This window comes from Leopardus geoffroyi, chromosome D2, assembly GCF_018350155.1.
Source record: "Leopardus geoffroyi isolate Oge1 chromosome D2, O.geoffroyi_Oge1_pat1.0, whole genome shotgun sequence".
Lineage (NCBI taxonomy): Eukaryota > Metazoa > Chordata > Mammalia > Carnivora > Felidae > Leopardus > Leopardus geoffroyi.
Window position 1 is genome coordinate 35,546,955 of NC_059334.1, and position 22,994 is coordinate 35,569,948.

Below are 22,994 nucleotides of genomic sequence, written 5' to 3' on the forward strand. Positions count from 1 at the left end.
GTCATGATTCCTGCCCACAAAGAGCTCATAGTTTCGTAGAAAAAATGCTTCCAAATAAGTAAAGCTATAAATATGATAAGTCTTTTCTTAGAGGTATGTGAAGCTTATAAGTGATGGCATAAAAGAGGAAGGAGTCAGCTCTGCTTCTAAGCAGAACCCTCAGAAGTCAGGGACTACATCCAAGAAGACAGTCTTATCTAGTATTTGGGCTGATAGTGAAAGACAATCTGTGCAATAAACCTGGTATGTACACAGGTGTAAAAAAAAAAAAAGCATGACACACTTAAAAAATATGAGTATGACAGAGGAGCAATCACAGCTCAGGAAATGGCAAAAGATGAGGTTTAAACAGTAGGCTCGATTCATTCATGTCCTAGAGTTAAGACTTCAATAAAGAACCATCAAAGGGTTTTTAACACAGTAACATGATCAGATTTGTACCCATGAAAAATCAATCAATCTGAACAGATATTTACCGAGCACCTATTACGTGCAAAGCATAGTTCCAGGTGCTAGCAATCATCAAAGTGACTTTCCTGTATCCCTTTTTACCTAAGTTAGCCAAGGTTTGTGCCAGGAACCCTAGCTTCTTCCCTGGGTATTGCTGATTGAATCAAGGCTAGGAACCTCAAAAGGTTAGACAGTCTATAGATAGCCAGTGACCTATGAGCTAAGCCAGCAGAGGAAACCAGTTTTTATAGATACGAGAATGGAGCAAATGCATAGAAAGAAGCAGAGAGAGAACAGGTTGAAATGAACTGCTTTATGTAAGGTTAAAGAGATATGCTTTACTAAAGTGCCTGAGTGGCTCAGTCAGTTAAGCATCTGACTTCGGCTCAGGTCACGATCTCACAGTTCATGGATTCGAGTCCAGTGTCAGGCTCTGTGCTGACAGCTCGGAGCCTGGAGCCTGCTTCAGATTCTGTGTCTCCCTGTCTCTCTCTGCCCCTCCCCTGCTCGTACTCTGTCTCTCTCGCTCAAAAATAAATAAACATTAAAAAAAATTTTTTAAGGGATATGCTTCGTGTAGTGAACCTGTTAAAGGTATCAGAAACCTCTTAAAGAAAAAAAGTATATATACACACATATGTATATGCATTAATATACACACATACGTCAAACAAGGGGGAAATAAAATTTTAAAGCACTAATTTCATTTATCATTGTTTTCTCCATTACTTTTCTATGGAAAACTATGTTCATATTCAAAGCAAACACTCCTGTACTCTCTTACCTGTCTATATTCAGCACTGAAGATTTTAACAGGCATTTAATTGAAACGTTTGTAGAAAATTGAAAGAAAACTTGAACAAACTGAGAGGCTTTACTGCAAATAATGATAGTAGTGCTCCATGTCAAAACCAGGCTTTCAGTAGCAGCAATTTTAAGTGTAATCTGCATCTCCTGTACCCAAAAGTCATATTTTAAGATTAATAATATTCTTGTCCATGTATTCATTAGATGCTTACTATGTGCCAGCTTTTGCTTTAAGTGTTTTGCATGTATTAACTGAGTTAGCCTCATAAAAACCCTATGAGAGAAGTACCTGGGTGGCTCAGTTGGTTAAGCATCTCAGCTCAGATCTTGATCTCAGGGTTGTGAGTTCGAGCTCCACGTTCAGCTCTGCACTAGGCATGAAGCCTACATCAAAACAAAACAAAACAAAACAAAACAAAACAAAAAACTATGAGATAATTACTGTTATTGTCCCTATTTTACACATGAGAAAATTGAGGCATAGAGAGTTTGACTTGGTTATAAGCTAGTAAATGGGACTTTACTAGTAATTGAGAATATGAACCCCAGCAGTCTGATTTATATTCTTAATACAATATTATACTGCCTCTGTTCTCTGTGGAGTATTTATCTACTTAATTTGGTAAAATTCAGTTATCAGTACAAGGCTTAGAAAGGGACTTTAAATGTCAGTTAACTGCTGTATAATGTGTAATCAAAATGTGGGGTTTTTTTTTCCATGATCAGCTTTTTTTCAGAAAAAATGATAGCAACATTGCTCAAATGACAACTTTGGAATCACGTTTTACTTTTTTCTCCTTTTTTTTTTCTTTTTCTTTTTTTTTTTTTTTTTTTTTTTGGCCCTAAGTCCTACTTTGCCAGAGGACCCTGAGCAGTTGACAACCTCTGTGAGGGTCAATGTCTTCATTTATAAAATCAGGTCAATAATACCTAACTACTGAGTTTACAGTGAGAAATACATGATACAAAGTATATAAAGCACTTGCTGTAGTACTTGATGAATGTCACTTTGTTTACTCAAAAACCTCAATTGCATCCCATTGTTTGATGTATAAAATCCAAAGGTTTGTCTTCTTAAAGAGGGCTGGACCCCACCCATCTTGCATTATTTCTTTTCCTTATGTAACATATAAACTTCTTTCTTTCTTTCTCTATGCCTTCTGGAATATGTATATCTTTATTTCCTCTCCTCTTCACTATCTACATCTTCAAGACCTAGCTTAAGTTCAGTCTTCTCCATGAAATCTTCTCACATTGTTTCTTTCCTTCTTTGAACCCTTGTTTCAGTTATAATAAATATTACATTATATGATACTTCACAAATTCTTTCACATGTGGTAGATTTCTCTTTCCATCTAGATTGTAAGTTCTTTCAGAAGACAGATCATGTCATAGTATTTTTCCTATATCTCCCCCAAAGGATCTAGCAGAGTATGAGGAGCTCATGGCAAGTGTTCAACAAATAATTGTTACCTGATTGAAGAAAATAAGCTCCTAAGAACACCTTATAAAATTGTGTAGCAATATATAGTGATATGTATTACCTTTACACATATAAACACATAAATAAGAGGGTGAAAACTTAGCGTTTGCGTTCTCTATAGCCTCCAGAGAGAGATCATAAGCAGTGAAATCTTGGTGTTGTGGTGTGCAGAAATGAAGAGTATTAAACCATATTTAAGAACAAAAAAAATTGTATAGGGCTTTATATTTGACAGGATGCTTTCATAACATTGTTAATACTTAATCCATGTAAGAATCACAGAAAATAGCTAACACAAGTATTATTCTCATTTTCTAAGTATAGTAAAACTGAGATTAAGTCATGTTATGACTTGTGCAAGGTCTTGAAAAGTAGTGTCATTGAATCTACTCCCAACCTCCACCATTCTGTCCATTCTTTTTTCTTTTTAATTTTTTTTAACGTTTTATTTATTTTTGAGACAGAGAGAGACAGAGCATGAACAGGGGAGGGCAGAGAGAGAGGGGGACACAGAATCGGAAGCAGGCTCCAGGCTCTGAGCCATCAGCCCAGAGCCCAACGCGGGGCTCGAACTCACGGACCGCGAGATCGTGACCTGAGCTGAAGTCGGACACTTAACCGACTGAGCCACCCAGGTGCCCCAATTCTGTCCATTCTCTATAAGGCTGCCAGAATAATCATTTTTTAATAATTTTTTAAAGTTTATTTATTTATTTTGAGAGCCGGGAGGGGCAGGAGAGGAGAGAGACAGAGAATCCCAAGTAGGCTCTTTACTGTCAATGCAGAGCCCAAAGTGGGGCTTGAACTCACAGACCACAAGATCATGACTTGAGCAGAAACCAAGAGTCGGTCACTTAACCAGGTTGGACTGAGCCACCCAGGCGCCCCCAGAATAATCTTTTTAAAACAAAGATGGGATCATGTCGCTCCCCTGTTTAAAACCTTCCAGTGTTTTCCCATTTTACATAGAATGATTTTCTACTAACCCCCACCACACACACTCACATGCACACATATACACAGCCACACAATCTTGATACCCTCACTATAGTTACAGTCTGGTTACAGTGGTCTTCTTAACTTTAAACAGGCTTAGCTCACCAAGCTTGTTGCTAGCCCAGAGCCTCTGCTCTTGAATATCTTGCACCTGTATCTTCACAAGGCTGGCTGCATCTTGGTATTGAAGTCTCAATTCAGACATCCCCTCTGCAGTGAAGTAACACCCATCTAGATTAATTTGCCCCTCTAGTCATACTGTATCACATCATCCTGTTTTATTGTCTTTATGGCACTTATTATTATCTCAAATTATCTTGTTCATTTTTTTGTCACTTGTATATTGTCTATCCTCACTAGAATGTAGGTCCCATGAGAGCAGGGTTTTTGTCTGACCCATTCACATCTGTATTCTCAGTCTCTGACTGCCTGACACATGATAAGCTCTTAATAAGCATTTGTTGAATAAAGTAGCTGAACCAACACCAGACCAAAACCATGGGTCTTTTGAGTCCTAATCCAATGTTCCTCCAACTATTCCATTTATCCTGCCTTTCGTGAAAGCACTTACACCTTTGGAACTACAATAAGAATTGATATTCAGAATAATGACATTAACATGTGCTGTAGGATTCTCTATTATCAAAGAAAATTTTCATTCAGTTCAATAAACTAAACTAATTAAAGCAGGGATGTCATGGTATATTATTATATTAATACATTTAGAAAGATTTCTAACTAAAAATTAGACTTTGTGCTTTTTCTTTAGTTAACCAGAAAATTAAATTAACCCAGCTCTCTTCATTCCCCAAAAGTCCTTGTTAATTAGGATTGTTCTATAAATCTCTATTATTAGTAGAATTTGTCATCTGTTTCATTACCCTGTTTATTAGGGCAGTCTGAGCAGGGTGTCTTTGCTCATATCCTGGTATGTGTATCCTAATGAAAAACAAAAGCATTTCCTGGATTCTCACTTTTTTTTCCTATTCTTTGACACAGGCATATTTCATGTTCTTTGTATAACAACTTAGTTTTCTTATGTCAGCCCCCTGTAAAAGAAGGAATGAAATTATAGACTTGGCTTTTAAGTACAATAATTAAATTTAGGGTCTGCCTAAAATAAAAGCATTAGTGCTTTGCAACATTGTATGTAATAACAGAAGACTTGAAAAAAACAACCTAAAAGTCCATCAATAGAGGACTGCTTAAAAAAGTTATAGTATATCCATTCAATGGACTATTATGCAGCAATTTAAAAAAGAAGACATTCTCTGCTTACCAACATAGAAGGATCTCCAAGTGAAAAAACATGGTCCAGAGTAGCCTGCATAGTATGATACGTTTTTGTTTAAGAAGAAAAAAAGAAGAATATGTTTGCTTGTGTATGCATAGAGAAATTCTGGGAGGATATACAGAAAAACAATAACAGTGATAACCAGATTGGAAAGCAATACAATTAGAAACTGGATACATAGGAGATAAGAGGTGAGAAAGAGTTTAATAGCATACCTTTTCATACATTTATATTTTTTAACTATATGTGTGCATTACCTATTCAAAGGTTTAAATTAAGGAAGGAAGGGAGGGAGGGAGGGAGGGAGGGAGGGAGGAAGGAAGGAAGGAAGGAAGGAAGGAAGGAAGGAAGGAAGGAAGGAAGGGAAAGAAAGAAAGAAAGAAAGAAAGAAAGAAAGAAAGAAAGGGAAAGAAGAAGGAAGGAAGAAAAAGAAAAAGAAAGAAAGAAAGAAAGAGAAAGAAAGAAAGGGAAAGAGAAAGAAAGAAAGAAGAAAGAAAGAAAGAAAGAAAGAAAGGGAAAGAAAGAGAAGGGAAGGAAGGAAGGAAGGAAGGAAGGAAGGAAGGAAGGAAGGAAGGAAAAGAAAGAAAGAAAGAAAGAAAGAAAGAAAGAAAGAAAGAAAGAAAAAGAAAGAAAGAAAGGGAAAAAAGAAGGAAGGAAGAAAAAGAAAGAAAGAAAGAAAGGGAAAGAGAAAGAAAGAAAGAAGAAAGAAAGAAAGAAAGAAAGAAAGAAAGGGAAAGAAAGAGGAAGGAAGGAAGGAAGGAAGGAAGGAAGGAAGGAAGGAAGGAAGAAACACAACTAAAAGTAATATGTGATTCTAGACTGGATCCTGTAGTGGATGAAAAAAATTGGTGTAAAGGACACTAGGACAATTAATAAAATTGGAATATGGAATACAGATTAGATAAAATAACAAGTTTTTTAATTTATTAATTATACTGTGGTTACTTAAAAGAGTATTTTTTTTTAGAAATAAACACTGCATTATTAAGAAGTAAAGGGCCTTATATATGCAATTTATGCTCAAATGGCTTGAAAGCATAAATAATATATATATATGGAAGGATTGATAAAGAAATTTTGGCAAAATCTTAAAAACTGGTGAACCTGGATAAATGTTCCATGGGAGTTCTCTTTCTCATCAAACTTTTCTGTAAGTTTAAAATTAATGTCCAAATGAAAGGTTAATTAAAAACAAGCAAACAAAAATATTAATATTCTCGAAATTACCTCATTATAAGGAATGACCAAGGTAGAGGAACCTCTTTTAAGAATCTTAAGAGTTTTAGTTTCTAACCTAGTTAAACTTTTCACTTCATGGTGAAGATTTTGCCATCACTCTTCTGTTTTTTCCATACCTGGTGATGCTTAGAGACAGTGGCAGAGGTGGTGACTATAGTCCACCTTGAGGTTGAAAACACCTCATCCTGCTATATATCTTCAACAGTTACATCTTGCCCACAATTTAGACGTGACATCAAAAAATGTATAACAAAACATGACATTTTAAAATACCTTGAACAAAATTTTCAAAGGATATTATCATGAGGTTGTATGTATAAAATGGTAAAAATATATAGTTAATTTGCTAGTGGTAAAGCTACAAAAACATGTAATCTAATTGTTTGGCATTGAGTGCCTGAAGTTTTTATTATTTTTTCAGTTAGATATTGTGGCATTTGTATGAACTTGCCATCTCTACTATAATTGACTTAGCATTACAAACATGTGGAGATGTTTTGATTCTAACCAGAGTGTGTTCCTAAGTGATTAGGTAGTGAAGTTTATGTCAAAGTAAAGTGAAAAGTAAATTATTTGTTTATATAAACTGTCCAGAGAATGTTTGAATTTTATTATTTTATATTTTAAGTAAGCTAATTTCATTGTTCTTAATGAAGGTACCCTGAGGCTCTTATCTAATAAATGACACCAAACAAATCTGGTGTCAACTGACTTGTTCTTTTCTGTTTCCTGTCTGCTTGGAGAAGCTCATGATTTTGTGGTTTTATAGAAGGAAATCTGGAAAATAGAAATAATAATTATTACATGTTAATAATAATTAATCCTTTTCCTTCTCACTTTAAAGAAGTTTGGAAAGATTTGAGGAGCAATGGCTCTGACTTACCTTTTTTTTTTTTTTTAAAGATATTAAAAAAATGTTGGAGCACCTGAATGGCTCAGTCAGTTGAGCATCCAACTTTGGCTCAGGTCACGATTTCACCGCTTCTGAGTTCGAGCCCTGCATAGGGCTCTCTGCTGACAGCTCAGAGCCTGGAGCCTGCTTCAGATTCTGTCTCCCCCCCTCTCTCTACCCCTCCCCCACTCATACTGTGTCCCTCTCTCTCTCAAAAATAAGTAAAAACATTTTTAAAAGATATAAAAAAATCTTTTGGGGCACTTGGCTGACTCAGTTAGTACAGCATGCAACTTTTTTTCTTGGGGTTGCGAGTTCGAGCCCCCCAAAAGGGCTTTGTTAAAGATTTATTAAAATCTTTAACAAAAAAGTCATAAGGTATAAAAAATTACTAAATCTTTTTATTAGTAATTCCATGTAGTATTAATAATATTCTCCCACATATTATATACTTCTAGTTTTTAAAACTTTTCTGAGTATAATTGACACACTGTGTTGCATTAGTTTCAAGTATATAACAGAGTGATTCCACAACTCTATACATTATTCTGTGCTTACCACAAGTGTACCTGCCATCTGTCACCATACAACACTATTCCAGTTACCATTGACTATATTCACAATAGCCAAGATATAACAGCAACCCTAGTGTCCATAGATATATGAAGGAATAAAGATGTGGTGTGTATGTGTGTGTATACACACATACACACACACACACACACACACACACACACACACACAATGGACTATTACGAAGCCATAAAAAGAATGAGATCTTACCATTTGCAATGACATAAGTGGACCTAGAAGGTGTTATGCTAAGTGAAATAAGTCAGAGAAAGACAAGTATCATATGATTTCACTTATATGTGAAATCTAAAAACAAAACAAATGAATAAACAAAAAGAAGGATTCAGACTTACAAACAAAGAGAACAAACTAGTGGTTGCCAGAGGGGAGGGAGATAGAAGAATGAGCAAAATGGGTGAAAGGAAGTGGGAGATACAGCTTTCCAGTTATTGAATGAATAAGTCGCAGGAATAAAAGGCTCTAATTTATCCTAAGTACTTGATCAGAACTAACAATGTCATTTTTCTACAACTCAGACAGAAAGCTATTTTTTCTACTTCTTCCCACAGCTACTCCAGGCCCATTTCACACCTAAGAAAACTAGGTCCAAGTGAGTCATGTGAATGTCCTGGGCCTCATTAGCTGAATAATGTTCATGCCTATAAGTGTGTCTTAAGATTTAGTGAGGTATTTCATGTGTTCATACAGTAAATTGTCTAGAAGGCTATAGAATAGGTCATGCTGGTAAATACTGTCTAGTTAGTTGTGTGGGGAGTTAAATAGCTCTATAAACTAACTTAGATCATTTCATTTCAAAAAATCAGAATGTACCAACAATATAATTGAACTTAAATATTATTAAACATTGTTTAATCCTTCTTCAGTAATTTAGAACACATTTCAAGGTCTTACACATTTTCAGGGTCATTATTTTGAAAGGAGCTCTCATAATATAACTCTAGATACAGAAGATAATAGAGACTGGACTATATCCATACCAGTTTATGATAGTTCTTTTACGGTCTTGATATTCTTACATATTTATTTCCATTAATAAGTAGAAAAGGTGAAAAATTCTTTATATTACAAGAAATGAACTCTATGACATCTAAAGATAAAGCATCTCAAGGATCTACACATATATCCTGAAAATAGTTTTCATTTAGAATTTTCAGTACTTTAGGGGCACCTGGGTGGCTCAGTCAGTTAAGCATCCAACTTTGGCTCAGGTCATGATCTCATGGTTCATGAGTTCAAGCCCCGCATTGGGCTGTCAGCACAGAGCCCGCTTTGGATCCTCTGTTCCCTTCTCTCTCTGCCCCTCTCCCACTTGTGCTGTCTCTCTCAAAAACAAATAAACATCTAAAAAAAAATTATTTTTCAGTAGTTTAGATCAAGAAGTCATGATTCTTTTTTTGTTGTTGTTTTTTTTTAATGTTTTATTTTATTTTTGAGAGAGAGAGAGACATAGCACGAGCAGGGGAGGGGTAGAGAGGGAAGGTTACACAGAATCTGAAGCAGGCTCCAGGCTCTGAGCTGTCAGTACAGAGCCCAGTGCAGGGTTTGAACCCATGGACCGTGAGATCATGACCTGAGACTGAGTCAGATGCCTAACCAACTGAACTACCAGGCACCCCAGAAGTCATGATTCTTAAGAATAGAGTTCAAAATCTCTCCCATTTTGAGTTAGGTTCTATTCATAATAAAGATTTATCCAACTAAAAATCAATGACTTTTTCAAACAAAGAACTCAAGGAATTATATCTAATTATGGCTTACTTACCATTTGTATGTAATTATTTTAAAATCTGTACTCCAGTAATTAATTCTTATATTAATACTTGCATTACCTTAAGTGTTTTATAGACATATTTTATTATTACGCAATGTAACCCTATTATAAATGGTAATGGCATCATTAACTTAGCCAATTTTACTTATTTAGTGGCTGTTTGTTCTTACTTTACAGTTGTTAATTCTCTTTATAGTATGACTTGTACTTGGAAGTAATAAAATCAGATTTCTTTATAAATATTTATGGTATAGTCCTTTTGCCTAAATCAGATTGTAGCCCTTTCCTAATTATTTCTAGTAAAGTCTGCTTACTTTTTTTTTCTGCCTTTGTAGCAATATATACTACACACTCCCTAGAAAATTTAATCCTGGATATTTATGCCTTAACTTCTAATTAATCAAAATGTTGTTAACTACCATGTTGTCCTGGTGTTACAAAATGTGGAAAGTTAGTTACTTAAAGAGTTTAAGTAGATACTTCTGATATGGAGTGTTAGCGTCTACAGTCATATGGTCAAAAGGATCACTAAGCGAAGAATCTTCATCTTGAAGATTATCATATCTGAGCTTATCTCTTGTTGAAAGTAACATTAGTACCAGGTAAGAGAAGGCAGACAAAATATGCTTTTTTATTTTTAATGTTTATTTATTTTTGAGAGAGTAACAGAGCATGAGCGGGGAGGGGCAGAAAGAGATGGAGACACAGAATCCTAAGCAGCATCCAGGCTCTGAGCTATCAGCGCAGAGCCCGATGCAGGGCTCAAACTCACAAACCAGGAGATCGTGACATGAGCCAAAGTCAGATATTTAACCAACTAAGCTACCCAGGTGCCCCCAGAACATGCTTTTTGAGATTCTTAGGTTCTTTATTAAGACCCTAAGGTGTTCAATATCTCTTTTTCCTCTCTCTTAGGTGAGAGTGAAGTTTACAAGTCTTTGGCCATATTTGTCCCCATAAGGGATGCAAATTTGTGATTTCAGAAGTTCAAGCCACCAATAAAAAGCACTATCCAATCTTTTACAGATGTCCTCTGGGCCAAATTTCATCACAAGTAACTCCATTCCACTGTTAAGGGCCAAGTTTAAAGTATTAGGTTACGTTATAGTCAAAACAACCAAGCCCTGGTCCAGACTGCTGTAAGGCAAGAACCCATTGCACTGTCCCTTTTGTCCTACCCAAGCACTCAGTAGTAGCTTTTCCTTTTGCTAGTTGACGTATAGTTTAAAAGAAATAGGAACTCCTTTGTAAAAAGTAACCAGATGAGGTTATTTGTAATGAGCCCACTAAAATCAGAAATTCTTAACATTGGCATGAAGTATCATAACGGAATAGTACTTACGTTTTTTATTATACCATTGTGATTATCTGTAGAGAAACACCCAAGACTCATTATTTATATATTTTAAATTTACAGCTCTTCAACTGTATCCAAGATTTCACTGCCAAGAATGCAGTCAGGCTTGAAACTTTATTAGAGATCCATGATCCAATCCTTACAAACACTTTCTTTTGCTCGTAGTTTCTGTTCAAGTATTTATACTGTCCAGAAAGGTACTGCTATGATTTACAGTCATTCCCAAAATATGTGAACTACCCAGATATAACACATACGCATGTATATGCTGAAAAGTACCCCAGAAAAGCATTGTTTGCAGATGACTTTGCACCTTGGTTCCCAAGTACTCATGTACAGAATATGGAACTCAGGTTCTGTCTCTCTGTTTGATAATGAATGGTCAAGGAGCTTCAAACTTTACTAGGTGAGTTTGTATATTGAGTGTTATAAAGAGAAGTCAGTCTGCCTTTCTTTGGCTCTACTTGCAGAAAATGAAGTCACCGCGTTTGCTGTCTTGGATCAAAACCAGGAAGAAATTGTTGATACCAATGGAGCTGGAGATGCATTTGTTGGAGGTACAGACTCATTTATTTCATACTTACAAGTTAAACATTTCCTTTAACCCTTGCCTCTACCACTTAGCCAAGATTTATGAATTTAATAACTTAATTTCTTCTTGTAAATAATTAACTCCTAATGTTCTTTCCATATGCTACTATCACTGTGAATATTATAAGGTATTTTACAACAGGAAAAATACTTATTTTTGGCTTAAAGATAATTTTCTATTATGCTGTATCCCAGTCATTTGTGTGTGAGAATACTGCTTAAACAAGCTGCATCAAGTATAGTATATAGTATATTCACAGTCCTTCAGGCTTAAATGTCAACACATTGTTGTTCTTCTAAACAAGTTGTGGTGAATTTTAAACAGTATTCTAATAACTAAGGATGGTATCTTTAGATTGTATCATTTGGTTAAAACATCTGTTTCTAACACAGTAGTTAAATGTTTATGATATACTAGGAAGGGTTAAATTTTTGTCTGATTCAGGCTTAGTAAGAACTGGCACAGGGCATCTGGGTGGCACAATTTGTAAGGACTAAATCATTTTTAGAATGAATACTCAAAAATAAGTTGAAGACAGTTGGAAGATCCTTTGCTTGATGACTTAGATTGATCTAAAATCTGGTTCAAAGGTTCTTTTGCTATGTCTAAACCCCTTCTAGTTAAGTGTAGTTAACCTAGACTGTGGTCTCTAGAAAGCTTTACATTCCTGACTGATAATCCAGAAGAGTCCCTCCTGATCTCTGTTTATAACATCAGGCTTGAACAGGGACAAAAAAGGCAAATAGAGTTGACCATTGTCCTCCTTTCCTTGGAAGATAATTTGAATCATGGGAAACTTACCTCAAATTATGTAGTATTGTTTAAAATATAGATATTCTTTTAATGATCTTTTTCACCAACATAAATTTCTCATGTTTCCTTCTTTGAAAATATTCATGCCTACTCTTAAATGAGCTGTTAACCAATAGACTCATACATGCCCCAATGCATGTCCTTTTCTTTGGAAAGAGTACATACCACAGATAACATTCTATTTTACTGCCATGCTTGTATCTTTTGTGTCTATGCTCTGAAAGTCTTTATCATTGATTAGAGTATTTTGCAGCTATTTTTTCTATGCCTTATTTCTTCAGAGCTGTAAATCCATGTAGGCTAAAAATATCTTATCCAGAATTGGGCTAAATTCTGTAATACATTAAAGAAGCACCATGGATTTCTCACTTAAAATTGGTTAAACCGGGATATTCGTACATAACTTTTTTTTTTTTTAATTTTAGAGAGTGTGCACATGAGTGGGGAGAGGGGCGAAGGGAGAGGGAGAGAGAGAGAATCTCAAGCACGTTCCATACTAAGCGCAGAGCCCAACACAGGGCTCGATGCAGGCCTCGATCCCACAACCTCAGGATCATGACCTCGGCCTAAATCAAGAGTTGGATGCTTAACTGACTGAGCCACCCAGGCACCCCAGTACATAACTTTTAAACTTATACCTTGTGTGTGCATTATTTAAGTACTTTAAATACTTAAAATATTAAGTGTTCTATTTTTTTTAATATTTAGTAAGGTACCATCATATTTAGTAGTGACCTAATTAGTCACTACCTTCAGTCCTGGGCTGCCCTGCAAAAACAAACTCCTTTACAAATACCTACCTATAAGTTCCCAGTACTGGGTAAAAACATAGGGACTTTCTGAGGGTGAGAGAAGTCATTCTTAGGGTACTGAAGCTACCCATTTGTATCGTGGTAAGGGTAATAAATGAACTACCTCAGGGTGCCTGGGTGGCTCAGTCGGTTAAGCGTGCGACTTCGGCTCAGGTCATGATCTCGCAGTTTCTGAGTTCGAGCCCCGCCTTGGGCTCTGTGCGACAGCTCGGAGCCTGGAGCCTGCTTTGGATTCTGTGTCTCCCTCTCTCTCTGCCCCTCCCTGCTCATGCTGTCTCTCTCTGTCTCTCAAAAATAAATAAATGTTAAAAAAAATTTTTTTTTAAATAAATGAACTACCTCACCAAGACACTTGGGCTCTCTGTTACAGGATTTTCAGCCTCTTTTTTATTTCACTCTACCTACCTACGATTTATTGTTGGGGTACAGTGAGGTAAGTGGTAAGGGAAGTATGTTGAACAGGGATCCACAAACTTTTTTTATAAAGGGCCAGGAAGTGAATATTTTAGGTTTGCAAGTCATATGCAAGCTGTATTACATATTCCAGTTTTGTTTGTTTGTGTATTTGCTTTTTGTTTTGGTTTAGGTTTTTTACAACACTCTAAAAATGTAAAAACCTTTTGTATCTCTCCAGTTACACAAAAACAGGCCACAGGCTGGAATTGGCCCTCAGGCTCTAATTTGTCAACCCCTTGTGTAATATGTTGGCAGCTTCCTCACTTTTTTCACTTTCATCATACCCTGGATCCAAACAGTGGATTTCACTACGTGCTGTTGAAATCACTATAGAGAAGGTGGAAGGCAGGCTGACAGTAGGCAGGACTTTACTGGTACTACCTCAATGAGGTAGCCATTTTTCTCACTTTAACCCTACTCTGATCAATTTCCAGGATAATCAGATCCTGACAGATTGAGTCATGCAATGACATGAACACTCCAATGTCATTTTAGAACTGAAATACTTATCTGGGCATGTTTAGCACATTCTGTGTAAGTCAAACTATACAGTATAACAATAGGTAATATTTATACAGCACCTACTAGCCAATCAGCATCTTAAGCATTTTACAAATATTAATTCATTTAATGTTCATAAAATCTCACTGAGGTCGGTTATTTTTAACCCCATTTTACTGATGAGAAAACTGAGATACAGAGGGGTTAGGTAACTTGTTCAAAGTCTCATAGCTAGAAAGTAATAGGGACAAAATTCTAATCCAGGCAGACTGGCTCCAGAGTCAGTGTCCTTACTGCACTCTTGCTTCTCTAAACTTTTAGAGGAATCTCATCATTAGGACTGAGAGCCACAGACCAGCCTTACTAACCAAAGCTGTTTTTTTTGCCAAAGAGAATCTTTCTGTTATCTGAATAGATGATTTCGTGTATTGAACAGGAGTTTTGTTATCTGATAGGAATCATGAGGACTCTAGGGTAAGATTGTTGCAGAAAAGAAAGAGAAAGTGAAAGGGAAAATAATCGAAGGACTATAGTCCCTGGTGAGTTTGAACCAGGAGCTTTTTGCTAAGCAGTAGAATCGATTGCACTACAGAGATACAGAAAGACAGATCGTAAACTTGCTGGGTCAGCATGGAATCTGAATACGAGGAGTTATAGGAATCAACCATTTAATAGCACCAAGCTAATGCATTCCATTTTACAATAGAGATGGTCTTGTTAGTTGGAAATACTAAAACAAAAATCTCATTGGTTAAAAACCCTACTTCCATCTCTACACTAGGGAAAGCCTTTCTACTAGGATCGGAAATACTCCAGCTGTTGAAGCTTACTTCTCTACCTTGAATATGAATGGAGAGGCAATAGCAGCTTTTACATTTACTATGTAGTTTCTTCTTCTTTGCTCTATTTTATTGCCTGATTAACATATCTCCTCTGACTGACACATTCTATCCTTAGATAGTTAATATATTCCTCCTATTACTTTTGAGTTTTGTTGGCTTAAGAGTATTTCTGTCTTTTGTGACTTTGCATTACTATATTCCAGTCCCAGTTTCTTAGATGAAGCATCACTTCATCTACCATGTGCTAATTACATATCCCAGTACCAGAGTGCCATGTGTTCTTATTAGCCACATAAGAGATATATAACTATAGTACATCATAGATTTTCATGTATAATTTTAAAATGAGTACCCCAAATGTATATAAATTAAATTCATAGTTCCATCTCAAGTGTTCAGTAACAGTGACAATTTCCTCTAGCCTCTACAAGCATGCTTCCTTGTTCTATTTGGAGATCTTAAGAACTCTGTAACATTTGCCCTTTATTTGTCCATAGCCAGGCCTGATGGAACTACCCTTTTCACATTCTCCCTCAAAAGCCCAAGTGCTACGATTGTACCCTTGGAAATGGAGACAATTCTATAATCTCTAAGTGTGATTTCCTAATTTCCCAGGTCAGGAGAAAATTTCTTCCTGTTGTCCTGCTGTGCTTTGTCACAGCAGGTCTGCCTTTTCATTTGGAACCCTCTTTGTCACTGCCATAGTAACAAATGGAAACATTGAGAACATTTTGTGACAGGCACTGTCATTGTTCCTGGTGAAATCTCTTCCCCTGTGTCTTCCCGGTAAATGAAACTGAGAAGAAAAATCATAACAAATAACATGAAAGGGGACCTAATCAATATGTTCCCAGTGGGCTGTCAATACCAGCCTGTGTTAATCTAATATGATTTAGTTGTAAGTTTTATGGCAGCTGTAGGAATATGGACTAGACCTACAAATCACTAAAAGTGGGTACACCTTTGACAGATTATACCCAAGAACATATATATATAGCTCTCAGATAAAAGACTGGAGACCTCACCCAAGGACCAACATTCTTAGGATTAAAAAAGCTTCGTTAAATGTAGTTAAGAGCCATATATAGCTTAGAACAGTTTCTTTTGAATGACAGTAAAGTAACTGTGCTAACCTCTAATACTTTTTATTTTTAAGTTTCTCATGACAGCTTTAGCAGAGAAAATATATCACCCTAAAAGATATTACCTATAGTATACAAATGACTATTAAATGCACTTAGCAATCACAATGTAAATAATTACCCTATTTCCCATCTAATAAGAAGAAACATCAATTTTACTTTATAATTCATTTTCAGGAAAGAATTTTGGTTAAGAGAAAAAGGTTTAAGTTTCTCAAACAAGGATGCTACTTCCTTCTCAAGTAACACGCGTCTATACGTCTGAGAGTCATGGGGATTTTCTAAATTATCTTCGTTTTTTCTATTCTCACCTTGTTTATTTGTTCCCAAACGTGTAACTTGCTCTCCTGTTCTTAATTGCTGCTAAATTGTGCTGTGCAAAGAAGTGGCACAGAATTCTTGTGATATTTTTTCTGCACTACCTCTTTTCTTAGCTGTCCAACTCAGAAAATTAGAAAATAACTTAAATATGTCATTTCTCACAACAATTCACTCAAGAATCAAAACTTTCATATAGCACTCATTGTATGCAGAGGATTTATTGGATGATGACCAAGATATGAGTTGCATACTCCTACTCACCCCCACACCCACACCCAAGGAAACAATAATACCTTTCCCTGTCTTGTAACTTCAGTAGGACATCTTTGGTATTTTATTTCTTTTTCTTTTTTTTTTTAATGTTTATTTATTTTTGAGAGAGAGAGACAGAGCGTGAGCAGGGCAGGGGTGGAAAGAGAGGGAGACACAGAATCCAAAGCAGGCTCCAGGCTCTGAGCTGTGAGCACAGAACCCGATAACGGAGCTTGAACTCATGAGCTGTGAGATCATAACATGAGCCAAAGTCGGATGCACAACCAACTGAGCCACCCAGGAATTTTATTTCTTAGGCAGCGGTTTTCCTTAAAACCATCAAATGCAGTATGAAATTGACTTCATCATTCAGAATAGGAAATTCACCATGGACAGCAGCCCAAGTTCACAGTGAGGGAGGGGGGATTCATACCTTGCACAGTCATAGGACACTCTGCGATGCACAGTCATAGGACACTTCACGACATGCTATTCTAGTGCTGATGTGGGACCAGGAACAAGTTTCAAGAACAATTGCCTAAAGTTATTTAAGCCTTTGTTGGCTTAAAGAGGTAGATGATTCTGAAGCCATGACAAAAAAAAGAGAAATAACTTTGGTTCACATGGAATACTGGATAATTTTAGGTTGTAAAGTCTGGGGGCGCCTGAGTAGCTCAGTCGGTTAAGCATTCGACTTCAGCTCGGGTCATGATCTCACAGTTCATGGATTCGAGTCCAGTGTTGGGCTCTGTGCTGACAGCTCAGAGCCTGGAGCCTACTTTGGATTCTGTGTCTCCCTCTCTCTGTGCCCCTCCCCTGCTCACACTCTGTCTCTCTCTCTCTCAAAAATGAATAAACGTTAAAAAAAAAATAATTAAGTTGTAAAGTCTAGAATTTCTCACAAACATGAATGCTTCCTCAAAGAACTAGTATCCTGGATGGCCTCCACCTAGAACAATTATAAATAGATAATGGAATTCAAAGGACTTTGTCTTCTGGGAGATTTCAATAAGACAGATAGTCTGAGCCATGTAGACTATCAGACCCTGAAGTTCAAATATGAACCTAAGTTTTCTAAATTTGAAGGTTATTGAGAAATATTTATTCTAAGAAAACAATGTTGATATTTATAAGATTGTATTTAGTGACAGAGGGCCAGAGGAAATATCATAAGCAACATTTCTGAAGTTAATTTTCTTAGATAGAATTGTGAAATGGCAAAATATATGCGTATCACTTTCCTGGTCTTGAATATTTACTAGTCAAATGGAACTAATTTGAATTCATTAGTGGACCCAACTGCTATTACATGGACTTGATCAATCTTACCTACCATATCTGTCTGGTTCATATAACATGTATTAGTTGTATACATAACAAACCACCCCCAAAACTTTGTGACCTAAAACAACAACCATTTATTTAGCTCCACAAGTCTGTTGATTGGCAGCTAGGCCAAGGCTCAGCTGGGCAGTTCCTCTGTCTCAGAGGTGGAAAAGATCAAGTATGCCCAAAGTCACAGTGAAAACCAGGATTCAAACTCAAAGTTTGACCCCAGAGTTCTTAGCACTAATTATTTTGTTATACTCTGTTCCATTAGTATATCATCTTATCTTCCCCTCCAAAGGAGGAGAAATAGCCAAAATGGTTTTCTAAACACTAGTCTATAGACTGATGCCTGTCTATGACCTAACAGATTTTATCAATCAATAAATACCAAGATTAAAAAAAGTAGGAGCAATATAATAAGTTTTCATGAAGCTAAATGTATTCAGTTTTAGATCTTGTCTTAATTGTGTTTGAATTTGTTACAGTGTACCTTCATTGGCTTTGTAATTTATATAAATAAAATAATTAAAGTCATGTTAGTAGTGCTGATGCATAGCCTGGCTAATCTTGGGACCTAGCAGAAGTCTGAGTCATGGTAAAAAAGTGATTAAAAACAACTTTCCAAACTACTTATATGAAAATTTGTATGAAACAGAACCTCTGATGTTGTAAAGCTGCTTACTATCAATAGTCTGAATAAAATATAAATTACACAATTACTAAATTCACAACTGTTCTCACTTCAGATATATGAATTCCCAAACCTGGGGTATGAACACTGGCTCTTAATTTTTTTTTTTTTCATTTAATTATCCAGCTAACATTGACCTTTTATAGAGATGAGATATGTTTGGTTTTTTTGAAGAAATTTTTTTAATGTTTATTTTTGAGAGAGAGAAAGACAAAGCATGAGTGGGGGAGGGGCAGAGAGAGAGGGAGACACAGAATCTAAAGCAGGCTCCAGGCTCTGAGCTGTCAGCACAGAGCCCGACACAGGGCTTGAACTCATGAACTGAGAGATCATGACCTGAGCTGAAGTCGCATGCTTAGCCAACTGAGCCACCCAGGTGCCCCGAGATATGTTTGTTTTATTTCTAGTCCATGAAATAGATGGCAAATTAAAAACCAGTTTCTATCATCAAACACTCTTAAAATTTTAGAATCACCCTTCTGGTAAGAATTGTCAGCTGAGCAAATGAAGGCTTTTCAATTGAGTTAAATAACAATATTAGCTGTCTTGCTTATGAATTCGGGCATAAATATGCTCACATAAATAAGTTTTCTATCATCTTCTTATTCTGGCAGCTATGACCTTCCTTGTCCTGATGAGCCTTTTTGTTTTTTAACTATATTATATGTTAGTGCTGAAAGGGAATACTTTTAAAAATCACATTTCCTGGTTTTCAGGTTTTCAAACTGTTTACAGTCACCAAAGTATGTTCAAATGAGGTCTTATGTGAATCAGAATGAAATGAGATTAAACAAATCCTCATTTGGTCTTATTCACATTTTATTTGGTGGCTCATAAACAACTCCCTGGAACGAGTCGATGTTAGGTATGAAAGCCATGATCTGTTCAGAAGTCCCCATTTGATGGATGAGGAAAGTGAATCCCATAGAAAGGGACTTAATTGCAAATATGCAGTACTAGGAGACAGATTTCCTGACTCATTAATTCATGGTTCAATAATTACACATGTTAATAACCCAGATGAAAGTTTTTCGTTGAGCAGTCTGTTACATAGGCCTCTTAGAAATATATAGGTCAAGACAAGAGTCAATATCCCAAATAGATAGAAGTCTTTGATGTACATTTTCTTGGCATATGGGTATCCAAGATGTTTGACTTCAACTATAAACAAAAGCATATGCTAAAACTCTTATTTTGGGAAGAACCACAACAGAGATCACACATTAGGTTTAAAATTCAAATTCTAACCTGATCTTGCACATTTTTGATTCATAAGGAGGAATGATCTTTAAAGCAGTATTTTGAAAGGGGTTGGGGCAGAAGAGCAACTTAACTATACAAGTAAAACATATGGTTTAGTGGTCCTCTTCAGGATCTTGCCTGAATTGGGGGCATTTAAAAGGTTTTTGGTTTGAGTTTTGTTTTGTTTTTTAATTCAAATGCAGTATCCCATGCCATGTTAATAGAATTTGACAGGTTTCCATTTTCAGTCACCAGAAAGAGGAAATAAGTTATCCTCATAGTTACAGCACTGGCCACTTGCCCATATATTATACCATGCTGCTCAGTTGCTCATTTTGTGTGGGAGGATGTGTGGTGCTAAGCTATTATAAAGAAACCTTTGCTCTGAATTGACTTCCTGTCCATGTCAGTCACTTGCCCATCTGACACTACTTAGGCTTTGGTTTTCATTATACAAATACCTGCTAAGTCAGACCTTTCCCTGGCAGGCAAAGTAGCTTTTTAGGTTGTTTCAGAATTTAATGTTTGTTGATTTTCTTTTTCCAGAAAACTATGTATTATCTAGCATATATATGGATCATAACTTGTTACTTGAGTTCATGACTAGTTGGTAGTCAATATGAAATCAAAACATAAGAAAACAAAATTTTACTAACTAGACTACATAGAAAATGAAAGAAAAAGAGTTCACATCTGAGCACTTTTCCCTTGAGGGAAACCATTACTTTGTCACATCTGGGTAGTCTAAGCTAGCCAAATTGAAGTGGGAATTTCCTGCCAGATGTTAGTCCTTTGAGCAACCTGTGAAAATCTAAAAGAGGGTATATGAGATCTTATTTGGTAGGGCTATAGCCACTGTGGAAGCTCACTCCTAATAGGTAGCAGACATTTTTATGTACTACCACTAGTTAGGAGGTTGTGTGGCCTATCTAAAGCTAACACTGTTTGGTCTTGTTAAATACATAAATATGGAAGGCCTAATTTGGGAAGTACAACATCAGGTCTCACAGATATTCTAGCCAGAGTAAGTACTGCATTACAATGACCTCCCAAATGTACATGACAAAAGTTCTGTTTCATTAAGAAAAAGAAGGTAAGACTGAGCCATCCAGGTACTCCATATAACTTGAATAAGGTCATTTTACAAAGGCACTGAACCAAAATAAGCCTCTAAATATGAAGGGAATTAAGAATCTGAAATGGCAGGGAAAATACCAAGTATTTACATCAGCTTCCTGTTCCACATGCACCTGGGAATTAGGAAGCAAAAATTTCATTCAGAAGAGTTGTGCACAAGAAGTAGAAATGCTTTTATCCAATTGAAACAAGAAACATTTTTAAGGGGGGAAAAAGACTTTCCACATGATCTCACTGTTTTTGTCATCCTCTTAAAGGAAAATATTGACATTTACCAGACTGTTTGCTCCAGCTTTCTGATCTCCTGCAGTTTATTTTTATAACAACCTTATCGATGGGCCTCTTACCCAGCTCTCTAGGTTTAACTGAGTTGAGTCGATTTGTTACCACAGCTTCAAGTAGCTGTTACAGAACAAGCAAGACATCCTAATAAAGCTGTAAATGTGTTTACTCAAACAGAGTATTGATTTAACTTGGAGAGGGAGAAACCGGTGCTTAGCACAGTGTCAGGGTGGATGAATTTCACTGCAGCTTTTCATTGTCATCTGTCATGGTTGTGAAACACTAAGTAAAGCCATCAGAGGATAATTAGAAGTACCAGAAATTTAGCCCCTAAAATCAGTTAACCGCTTGGGAGTTTTGTAGCTTAATTAGCTTTTATTAAAAATTTCCTCCAGTAATAATAGTCAAGCACTTTTAATGGTGTTTTCAGATAGAGCAAGATTTCCAGGTTGTGACTTGTTAAATATATGAATTTAACAGGTAAAGGTTTTCCAGAGTTTTTCTCACTAATTAGGCTAACACAGAACACAATGTAAAGACACCATGATCTGTACTCAAACCAGCAAAAGTACATGATTTTTCTGAAAAATCCATTTCAAAGGAGTAGTAAAACAATTATAAAATATTTAAAACACATGTTGTTGTAGAAAAAATACCCTGTTAACATCTTTATTAAATGTAAATGTTTAATACATAAAACTACAAATATAAATGTTTAATTACATAAAACTGTCAATACCACCCTTGTTTCTAGATACCTTTTTTTTTTTTTTTTTTTTTTTTTTTTAGAGAGAGAGCACAGGAGCTGGGGAGAGGGGCATAGGGGGAGGGAGGGAGGGAGGGAGAGAGAGAGAGAGAGAGAGAGAGAGAGAGAGGAGAGGGAATCTTAAGCAGTTCCATGCTCAGCATAGAGCCCAACGTGGGGCTTGATCTCAAGACCCTGGGATCATGACCCAAGCCCATATCAAGAGTTGGATGCCAAACCACCTGAGCCACCCAGGCACCCCTAGATACCATTCTTCATTTTTTAAATGTTTATTTATTTATCTGGGGGAAGAGCAGAAAGAGAGGAAGAGAGAGAATCCCAAGCAGGCTCCATATTGTCAGCACAGAGCCCAGCATGGGGCTTGATCTCACAACTGTGAGATCATGACCTGAGCTGAAATCAAGAGTCAGACACTTAAGCGACTGAGCCACCCAGATGCCCCACCATTCTTCATTAAAAAAGAATCTAAAATATTCTGGTTTGGGGCGACTGGGTGACTCAGTGGGTTAAGCATTCGACTTCAGCTCAGGTCACGTTTGTGAGTTCAAGCCCTGCATCAGGCTCTGTGCTAACAGCTCAGAGCCTGGAGCCTGCTTCAGTTTCTGTGTCTCCCACTATCTCCACCCCTCCTCTGCCCTCTCTCTCTCTCTCAAAAAATGAATTAAAACATTAAAAAAAATTTTTTAAATAAAGTAAAATATTCTGGCTTGCTATAAGTTAGTCATCATCTTAAAGATTAAAAAAGTTGATGTGGGGCATCTGGGTGGCTCAGTTGGTTAAGCATCCAACTTCAGCTCAGGTCATGGCTAGTGGGTTCAAGCACCCTATGAAGCTCTGTGCTCCAGCTCAGCTGGAGCCTGCTTAGGATTGCTTCCTTCTCTGTCTGCCCCTCCCCCACTTGTGCTCTGCCTCTCTCTACCTCAAATATAAATA

The 22,994-nt window shown here is 36.5% G+C and overlaps 1 protein-coding gene across 4 annotated transcripts in view; it reads left to right on the forward strand.

Moving 5' to 3' along the window:
- ADK (adenosine kinase) overlaps positions 1 to 22,994 on the forward strand; it is a 529,136-nt gene that overhangs the window by 477,145 nt on the left and 28,997 nt on the right. For all 4 annotated transcript variants that reach the window (XM_045439672.1, XM_045439675.1, XM_045439674.1 and 1 more), the window contains one exon: positions 11,354 to 11,440. In XM_045439672.1, the coding sequence (XP_045295628.1) occupies positions 11,354 to 11,440 (87 nt within the window). The remainder of the gene's footprint in view (positions 1 to 11,353; positions 11,441 to 22,994) is intronic.